The sequence below is a fragment of the Felis catus genome, chromosome C1, assembly GCF_018350175.1.
Source record: "Felis catus isolate Fca126 chromosome C1, F.catus_Fca126_mat1.0, whole genome shotgun sequence".
Taxonomy (NCBI): Eukaryota; Metazoa; Chordata; class Mammalia; order Carnivora; family Felidae; genus Felis; species Felis catus.
Genome location: NC_058375.1, coordinates 116,647,349 through 116,657,714, shown reverse-complemented (window position 1 = coordinate 116,657,714; position 10,366 = coordinate 116,647,349). Strand labels below are relative to the sequence as shown.

Sequence of the window (10,366 nt, the reverse complement as noted above, 5' to 3'; positions counted from 1 at the left end):
TCCATATAATTTAAATAGGTTATACAGTCATACAGGGAAGGAATTAAAATTTTTCCCTCGCAATCCATCCCGTACTCCCCCCCCCTTTTATTTCCCGTGTATTCTTTGCAAATACGAACGCATGTTTCCACACGGAGATTGCACTCTCTCTACGTTTTTCTGCACCTGTATTTTTACTCAAATTCTTCAGTATTGAAGCATTTCTCCTCTCATCCACCACAGCATAAAACAACGTTAAGCGTTGCGCTTGTTTGCTCAGCCTCCAAGCCCGCCCCGCCCCCTCAAGCCTACTGGCCCCCGGGCACGCTCCTCCCCGCTTAGCAGAAGGTTTCCGGCGTTGCCGGTTCGAAGTTCCCCAGATGAAAGCCCCGCCCAGCATTTCCCGCCCCGCCCCCTGAGCGCGCGCCTCGGCTCCCGCCGCGGCACATCAGGCAGCACGGCGGACAGCCCAGGATCCTGCGCGCCGCGGACGTCGGAGGACCCCAGCGACGTCCGTAGCGTAGGGCCGGGTGGACGCGGCGGCGGCGGCTGGCGTTGCGACTGACTGCGCGGGTGGGCTCTGAAACGCTTTTCGGCGGCCACACTCGCCGCTCTGGTCGATTGTTGTGCAGCCGGCGCCATGTCTGTGAGCGAGATCTTCGTGGAGCTGCAGGGTTTTTTGGCTGCCGAGCAGGACATCCGAGAGGCGAGCCTCCTCTCTTCCCCTCCCCTTTCCCTTTCCTTTCTTGCTTGGCCACCGCGCCCGGCCCTCCTCTGTCGCTCTGTCTCGAGCAGTGGGGAAGCCTCCGGGGATGGGTTGCTTCCCCTCTTGTATCAGCTTAGGGAACGTTCCTCTCCCGCCCCCGATTCTGCTCTCCGGTCCTGATTCTCTGTGTTCGAGTCTCGGCTCTTCGGCATCGCCCACCTCGTTTGAGTGTCAGTCTTCCTGCTTTCTGGCGCTTGTTTATGTCGAAGGCTCAGCGCTTGGGACTCAGAGAGCACGCGTTTCACTGTTTGTTGTAGCACGTGTGGCCTCTTCTCTTTAAAACTCTCTTATGGCTTCTTATTCCACATAGAATAATAATCCAGATTCTACTGTAGCCCACAGGTTTCTTCTCCCCTCCCTCCATCTCATTTTACGCCATCTTCCGTTGTGTTTTATGTTCAGTTTAGTTATCTTTTTATTTTTCTAGTTCCGCAGAGAGTTTCTTGCCTCAGGATATTTGCATGTACTGTATGCTTTTCCTGGAATTCGCATCTTTCCTCTCCTTTCCTGGTGGTTACTTCGTATTCATATTCTTGGCCTCACAATCTGTCATGTTTTTTAGTAGAGAATTCACGTTAGAAAATTTTGTGCGATCCGTATTTTTTAAACGTCTGTCTACCCTATTATGCTCTAAACGGCAAGAAGGAAGGGACTAATTGGGAACCAGTATTTACACAGTGCTTCTCACATAAATGTGCTGTGAATATTCATAAAATGATTGAAAAGCACTCAGTCTTCGTATTGCATTGCATTTTTCTTTTTTACAAATTGCATTCAGATATTTCATTTCTTTTGATATTTATAGTGTTTCAGTGGGATATTTGGGGTGGGTGGCGATTGTCCTTTGAAGGCTGCATGAGAAATCTCAGGCCCTGTAGTGACCTCTTGAAGGTCTCACAGAGGAAGTAAGTGGCAACGTTGGGATTCAAACCTGGATATTTTCTGTACCAGTTCAGTTCAGTAAAGATGGCTGGAGTTTTAAATGTGTGTGAAGGTGTCATAGGTACTTAACCTGTGCTGTCTGATATATCTGGTTTGAGGTTATGAAATAGTTACATTGAGTTTATCTGATACTTTGATTTTTAATTCTTTCTAGGAAATCCGAAAAGTTGTACAGAGTTTAGAACAAACAGCTCGAGAGATTTTAACTTTACTGCAAGGGGTCCATCAGGGTGCTGGTTTTCAGGACAGTAAGTTCTTTGTTTTGATTTTGAAGATTTTTCTTTTTAAGTTTATTTATTTCTTTTGAGAGAGAGAGAGAGCGTGCAAGAGAGCAGGGGAGGGGCAGAGAGCGAGGGAGAGAGAGAATCCCAAGTAGGCTCTGTACTGCTAGCACAGAGCCCGACGTGGGGCTTGATTCCACGAACACGAGATCATGACCTGAGCCGAAATCAAGAGTCGTTTACCTAACTGAGCCACTCTGGTGCCCCGTTGATTTTGAATATTTTTTAAGCGTCCAAATTATGAGCCTTTCACTTAAAAGAGTTAATTTCCGTTCAGAAGACATTTCAAGTCTGTTATTTTATTAAGAAAAATGTCCCTCATATCTTATGGAGAAGTAGGTGACTTGAGTGTTTTATAGGTTTACAGAATTCTGGAATTCTGTGTGTTACAGTTGATTTTCCACTTTCATGTAGTAATGTAATAATGTGATTCTAATGTGATAATTGTTGTAGGTTTGTAGTTCTCTTGTGTATCTTTTATATGGCTCTCTTATTTTTAAACCGAATCTTTCGTGGGGCACCTGGGTGGCTCAGTCAGTTAAGTGTCTGACTCTTGATTTCAGCTCAGGTCGTGATCTCACAGTCCAAGAGAGTGAGATTGAGCCCTGTGTCCGACTCCGCACTGATGGTATGAAGCCTGCTTGGGATTCTCTCTCTGCCCCTGCTTGCTTGCTCTCTCTCTCAAGATAAACATTAAAAGAGAAATAAACACAGTCTTTCATTCATTGAATATGGTTTAATATGCATTTGTATGTAAGAAATGTTCAGTGTAAAAGGTTCCTGATGGGTTTATAGTCACCACCTTTCATGGAAATCACATATGATAAGTTTAAACATGGGACCTTCAATGTAGGATGTAGCCAGCACAACTAAAAGAGCTGAAATATATTTTCAGGTAGAGAATGATACAATGGCGTAACTTACAGGTGTCACAGGGAAGTCTTTTTTCTCAGTGATATGGAGTCGGTCAGTCTGAGTATAATTGATAAAGCTTTTTGACCAAATGTGGGAGCTAGAAGCTGTCCAATTTTAGGCATCCTTTTGGAATAGCAGCTGGTGCATGGCCCCACAATTATTATTATATTTTTAATTTTTTTTGAAGTTTATTTTGAGAGCTAGAGAGATATGGGATTGGGGGGGGGGCAGAGAGAGAGAGGGAGAGAGAGAACCCCAAGCAGGCTCTGCATTGTCAGTGCACAGTCTGATGCATGGCTCGAACCCACGAACTGCTAGGTCATGAACCGAGCAGAAACCAAGAGTTGGACGCTTAACTAACTGAGCCACCCAGGCACCCCAAGGATGACATTATTTATGACAGCTTACTGACTTGTTTGCTAAATATTATTCCCTTTCAGCAAGTTTTTGTCTATTTTTCAGTGTTGGTTAATGAGTAGGGAAACTAGAGTTGGAATTTTGAGAGCCAGATTGGAAAGTAGAGATGCATACCCCGCATTTGGTCGTGAGATTTTTTTTTTTTTTAAGAGTTGATTTATTTCCAGAGAGACTGTGTAGATTATTAAGCCAGAACTGTATTTGAAATTTGGTAAATCTTATTATTGTGTTTGATTATCTTTTTGTGATCAGTTCCAAAGAGGTGTTTGAAAGCTCGAGAACATTTTGGTACAGTGAAAACACATCTAACATCGTTGAAGACCAAGTTCCCTGCTGAACAGTATTACAGGTTTGTAAGAAAAGTTGTATTATTTTGTAATGTCAAGTAAAAATAAAGGCAGGACAAAAATTATATGTACCGAATGATTGCTGAGAACGAAGTAAAAACCTCTCTATGTAGAAGAAACAACGAAAAAGAGTCAGACTATTATTAGTGGTGGTATTTTAATGGTGACAGAGATGGGGATTTTTTTCCCCTCCCTTTGAGAATTTTCCTAAGGAAAACATTTTTACAACGAAAAAGGAATTAAAAAATATTTGTTGTATTAAGGTCAAATAGAGTATCTTTTTAGTATATTTAAGTTGCTTGTGAAATTGGGTGAACCATGTCTATGCTATTAAGGTTATGGGATTAGATGGCACTATATAAATGGGAGTTGAGTTTTTCCTCAAAGTTTGAATTATACTGCCAAATAACATGTTTAGCTAACATTCTGTAACTTGTTGACCTATAGCACCGTTAATTTTTAAGAGTCTCCATTATTTAGGGAGGAAAATTTGCTGCCAGTCATAATTGTGAAATTTATAGATTGTAAAAAGCATCCCAGCCTCACAGATGTTAAATTGGAAAGAACTGCATCTGAGTATTGATGAAATACAGTGAATAAGAACCTAAAATCTCTACTTGTGTCTCTTTTCTACTGAAAAAGATGTTAAGACACACGTGGGCACAAAACAAGACATGTATGTGGGAAGTGGGTAATACAGCTCCACAGGATAATTTAAGGCAGGGGTTGGCACACTGCCCGTGGCCCGCCGCCTCTGGAAGCTGAGAATTGCTTATATTTTAAAGGGTTGTTAAAAAAAAGAAAAACACCCAGATAAGAATATGTGACAGAGACTGAATGTGGCTCACAAGGCCTAAAATGTTACTATCTGGCCCTTCGCAGAAAAAGTTTGCTGACCCTGCTGTAAGGTAATAACGGATGTAGAAAGACCTTGAACGATAGGATTGGCAGGATCTCGAGAGATCGGGTAGTTTGGAGGTCACACAGAGGCTGACCTCTGGGTGATTTGGCCCTTAGAGGGTTTTATTTGACCTGTATTGTATTGAAATTTTTTTTTGAATTTGCCATATTTGAAATTCAGGAGGCATAGCATTAATATTTGGGAGTATAAAATTTCCTATTTTTTTTTTTTTCAGGCTTCTAGCTCAGTTTAACTGCAGGATCCTGAAGGTTTAAGTGTCGGTTTAGTGATTCCAAATGGTAGTTATTATATGTATAAATCAAGGTTTTTTTTTAATATTCTACACTCAAAACGTGAGAGTAAGTTAGGTATTGAGGCTGATGTACAGTGCAGTTCTCATCAATCTGCCGTCGCCAGTTTTAATTTTTCTCAGAGCAGTATCATCGTTTTTACTGATTAAACTTCACAAGCACAGTTGTTCTTGTCCATAATCTTCTATTGTAAATATCTTCATATTCGTTGAAGTTGGATCATGCTTCTCGTTTGTCTATTAAACTTCTAATAAGTAATTGCTATAAATGTGAACTTGTAAAACTTATATTAAATCCATCTAATATACTTAAATGGCATGTTTTTACATGTTTTTTATGTTGGGGTTTCACATGGATTTGATTTGGAAAAGCATTGTATTTCCAAAATGTTTGACTACGACCGTACTAAATTTATCTTTTATAAAGCCCCTAATCCTTCCACCTAAATGAGCTTCTATCCGTGCAGATTTCACGAGCACTGGAGGTTTGTGTTGCAGCGTTTGGTCTTCTTGGCAGCATTTGTTGTGTACTTGGAATCAGAAACACTAGTGACTCGAGAAGCGGTTACAGAAATTCTTGGCAGTAAGTGTCTCCGTTAGCGTCGGTCTACAGAATCAGGCACGGTCGCTTAATTTTTGGTTGTGGGGGAGGCTGTTGCTTATACTTCCTACTTATTAGAACAAACGAGAACTAAATGGAAAAATAGTGACTTGGAAACACAAAAAGTAAGAACATGTAGTGGCTTGCTTTTTGTACTTGAGTGTTGCTTTTAGTTTTTAAAATTTAGTTTTTAAAAATTCAAGCTTACAGGGGCACCTGGGTGGCTCAGTCGGTTAAGCGGCCGACTTCGGCTCAGGTCATGATCTCACATTCCGTGAGTTTGAGCCCCGCGTCGGGCTCTGTGCTGACAGCTCAGAGCCTCGAGCCTGTTTCAGATTCTGTGCCTCCTTCTCTCTCTGACCCTCCCGTGTTCATGCTCTGTCTGTCTCTGTCTCAAAAATAAATAAACATTAAAAAAAAAAATTTTTTTTAAATTCAAGCCTACAGAAAGTTGAAAGAATAGTACAGTGAAGACCACTTAGATTTTCTGCTTGTTAACATTTTGCCATGTCTTTAAAAATTTATTTTATTTTATTATTATTATTTTTTTACTGTTTATTTTTGAGAAAGACAGAGTGCAAGCTGGGGAGGGGCAGAGAGAGAGGGAGACACAGAATCTGAAGCTGACAGCTCAGATCCTGACGGGCTTGAACTCACGATCCATGAGATCATGACTCAAGCTGAAGTTGGTTGCTTAACCGACTGAGCCACCCAGGCACCCCCAAAATTTTTAATTTTTAATTTTTATTTTAGTGTGCGTGAAGGGGGTGGGGAGCAGAGGGAGAGAGAACTCTGAGCCGGCTCCATGCTCAATGTGGGGCTCGACCCCACAACCCTGGGATCATGGCCTGAGCTGAAATTAAGAGTCAGATGTTCAACCGAATGAGCCACCCAGGCTCCCCAACATTTTGCCACATTTGTGAGGTCTTCTCACTTTGTGCACGTGTATGTGCATTCATGCATTCGTGTGCCCGTGTGAACCATGTGAATGTCACTTAAGGGTGTCATGGCTTCTCCTTTAAATGCTGCGACATGCTTTGTCCAAAAACATAGGTATTCTCTGATATAACTAGATAACGTTCTGGGTGATAGTACTTTCTGAGAGAAGAATGAAAGGAAAAATTGAAGTCTTAAGAGCTCAAAAATCCACAATGAGGCCTAGTTGCCAAAAGTATGAGCACATCATATAGTTTTAAAAGATCTTTTTTTCCTTTGAGAGAAACAATATGTGTGTGCGTGTATATGTATGTGTGTGTATATATAGTATTTTATATTCTTAGGCTCACATTCTGTTCACATCATGACCTTATTTTTACTTTGTTGTATTTTTTAGTTGAGCCAGATCGGGAGAAAGGCTTTCATCTGGATGTGGAAGATTATCTCTCGGGAGTTCTAATTCTTGCCAGTGAATTGGTAAGAAGCTTAGTAATTTGCCATTTGCGTTTTTGATCTTCCCACCTCGCTGTCAGTTTTTAAAATGGGCACAAAAATTCAGGAAGTCTTTTCTAAGCCCTCTATCTGTCACCAGTTTGTCATCATGTGCTGTGTGTGCTGCTTTGCTAGTCATCAGAGAAAGGCCAGTTCATACGATGAGCGGGCTGTGCATACTGACTAATGTGTGAATTTTTAAAAGATGGTAATGCCTCTCCCTTTCAAAGTGGTGGCAAGACACACACATTCCTAGTAACTGTGTCAATACGTATACTTGCTTCGGGGACTAATTTAACTGTATATAGGTTATTTTTCTTTTATTCTCTTCATCTGTCTCTTGAGAAATTGTCCTATGGAGATAATTCTAAAGAAGAAAAAAAGGCTGTCATAAAGGTGTTCCCACTAGTCTTGATTCGCGTTGATGGAAACTTGTAGACCACAGAAACCCCCAACAGAAAGGGAACGATCTCTTAAGTCTTGAAGTAACTTCGTAATGTTAAGCGGTCGTCAACATGTAATTCCGAAAGGCAGTGTGGGAAAGTTGGGGGCCTTGGGGGTCTCTTGGTTGTGATGCGGAGGAAGACGTGCTCACGAGGCCTGTTGTAAGGTGTCTCGGTTTCCCTTCCCTCGTGTAGTCGAGGCTGTCCGTCAACAGCGTGACCGCCGGAGACTACTCCCGGCCGCTCCACATCTCCACCTTCATCAACGAGCTGGATTCGGGCTTCCGCCTTCTCAACCTGAAAAACGACTCCCTGAGGAAGCGCTACGACGGCTTGAAGTATGACGTGAAGAAGGTGGAGGAGGTGGTCTACGATCTCTCCATCCGGGGCTTCAACAAGGAGACGGCCGCGGCGTGTGCCGAGAAGTGAAGCCGGAGGCTCCGCTGGCGCCGGGCCCTGCTGACCTCAGCGGTCGCCGGTGGGGGTGGACCCCGTGCCTCTCGGGTAGTTAGCCTTGCCCCGTTGCTAAACACCGCGCTTTATTTTCTTAACCGGTTGGTTGTGTGGTGGAAGTATCCAAATGGAAACGCTTTTTTCTGGGGGTGAAAAAATAGCCTTTTCAAGGACAGACTTTCTTTGTCGTTTCAGTGAATTTGCTCTGTAATTCAGTGTATTTCAGTTCTGTCGGAAAGTGTAAATGTCAGTCTCTTGGTAAAGTCCTTTTGCTCACCCTGATGCTGTTGATGTACTGATTGAGAAGTTTATGGTCTTGTGTTTCTTCCAGAAGTGATCCTTGGTGTTTTCTATATCCAAATTAGCCATCCATACCCAGGTGTGTGTAGCCTGGATACAGGATAAAAATGAGTAATTAAAAAGGATGGTTGCCAAGCAAAGGACAACTTATTTTATATTTTCTTTCCTTATTTTAAGCCTCGTGAGTAAATCATATGTTGACATTTTTTTTTGCAAGGGAGTTACAGCCCCAGGGTCTCTCTCACTGCCATCAAAATATAAAAGAGAAAATTGCAAAGTCAAGCTCAGATTATCTCGGGACGTTTTTGTATTAAGGGATTGAGTCACATCTTATCATTTGGCTCTCTTTGCCAGGTGGGGAGTAGGGCTTAGTGTCTTACAACACCTCTGTTTTCTGATGTTGCCTTAACATACTGCTCTTGCAGCAATTTAAAGATCGTTTTCACACACATCTTGAACTAACACTTCATATAATATATTTTTAAGCTATGAAACCTTTTTCCTAGCAGCCAGCTAGACCGGCTGGTCTGAGACTACAAAGCCACCCAGTCAAGTTAATTAGCAATACCCTGACTGGTATGTTCTGAGAGACAAATGCTGTGCTTTGTCTGGAAAAAAGAGAAAACCTTGGATTTAAAAAGGAAGATCAGCTGATTTGGTAATGTTTTTTAGAGTAAGCAATTTCAGGTTTTGGCAGCTATCCCAACGGTCAGGTTTTAGATTTACAGTTTTGGGCAAGTCCTGTAAACCTTGTTGGCACCCTCCTCCCCCTCCTGGTTTTCAGGTAGTGCTGAGAATACTCGCCGTGTAATTTTTGCTGTTGAATTGAAACGGTTTAAAATGGTGACGTCATCCACGGTTTTCTGGAGCTCACTGAAAGGAAGGTGCTAGTGTTTCCAGAATAACAGAAAGCATTTAGAAGTGTCATCCTCTCCTGCCTGCTACCAGTTTAGGCGTTCCGTTTGTGCAGTGGAATATTTGGCATTGCTATCAGAGCCGTTCTCAGGCCAAGTTAAGGACTGACCAGATTTTCCATCATGAGGAGGACAAGTAGAAATGAAGCATCAATCGCTATGCATTTTTGGGTTTTAAACAACTTTCTTGACAGCTCTTTCTGCGGAAGAGTGTGTAGAACGAAGAAAGGCGTTTGGGTCTTTGAAGTGCCTAGGGTGGTCATCTAAGATATGCAGTAATAGCACTGCCCGGATTGAGCACAAAAGGCTTCAAATTACATGATCAAATACATGCAGTAAGTTCAGTAGTAGTTTTCTTCTACGTGGAGAATGGACTCTGAATGTGTGTTGAGGCTGAAGAAGACCAGGGGTGACAAGCACATCCTGCTGTGTAACAGTTAAAATTATTGAACGACACCAGCCGCTCAGAGTTAAATTGAAAGTATTTTAATTGACGGTATTGAAAAGCCTCGGCTCTGGTTTTAGTGCACCAGAATTGTTCTTTTCGACTCTAGAAGATTGAGCGGGTTAGAAAAAGTAGAGATGAATTAGTGGATGTTTTCTTTATAAATTTATTTATAAGAAGAGAACCCTTAAATACTTCATAAGATTTGCCCTGTCTCAAACTTGAATAATACTGGTAACGCCTAAGAGAATTTAATAAAGAACGAAAGCTTCTTTGGCAGTGTTTTGGGTCCTTTACTTAAGTGGCTGCAGTCGAGGTACAGATGCAGAAAGCCACCGGCAAAGTTCGTGGCGTGCACTCAGAAATCATGGCTTTCTTGTTTCGCGGTCTGGACTGGACTGTACTCTTCAGGCAGAGCATCATTGTCTGCCTGACGCCAAAATAAGGTATTCCCTGAGCCTGAAGTCATTTGTTTTCTTAGTAGTCACTGTAATGAACAGTAAACAAGTAAAAAAAAAAAAAAAAAAAAAATCACCCCTCCGCTCCAAACAACAATAAGAAACATCTACAGAGGGTTAAATGGATTGACTGGACTGATGGTTTGAGTGAGCCGAGGGTGCGAGAGGGGAGAGGAGGGAATCTGACTTCATGGTCCGGTTTCTAGTCTGGGAGACTAAGTCGATTTAGGTGCTGTTAGCTGAGGTCGGGGCGGGGGAGGGGCTGGCGTGGGAAGACTTCTGAATGTGTTGGGTTCATGATGCTAGTTGAGCCTGAGGGGGAGATGGCCAGCAGGACTTTGGGCGTGAGGAAAGCTCGGAGCCAGCCTGCGATAGTTTGGGGCAGCATTAGTGTGTACGTGGAAGGTAGGTCAGGAGAGTGGGTATGACCCCCCAGGAGAGCGTGTAGAATGAGAAGAGTAAGGGG

General features: G+C 42.6%; 1 protein-coding gene across 2 annotated transcripts; it reads left to right on the top strand.

Moving 5' to 3' along the window:
- Positions 1-472: 472 nt before the first annotated feature.
- Positions 473-9,714, top strand: TSN (translin). 2 transcript variants are annotated; one of them, XM_003990692.6, is made up of 6 exons: positions 479-685; positions 1,842-1,935; positions 3,553-3,649; positions 5,326-5,441; positions 6,793-6,872; positions 7,526-9,714. In XM_003990692.6, exons 1-6 carry the CDS (start codon positions 620-622, stop codon positions 7,757-7,759), a joined length of 687 nt encoding a protein of 228 aa, XP_003990741.1. In that variant the 5' UTR covers positions 479-619; the 3' UTR covers positions 7,760-9,714. The 2 variants fall into 2 exon arrangements, with proteins under 2 accessions (XP_003990742.1, XP_003990741.1); XM_003990693.6 differs by lacking the exon at positions 6,793-6,872 and having other exon boundaries at positions 473-685.
- Positions 9,715-10,366: the final 652 nt, after the last annotated feature.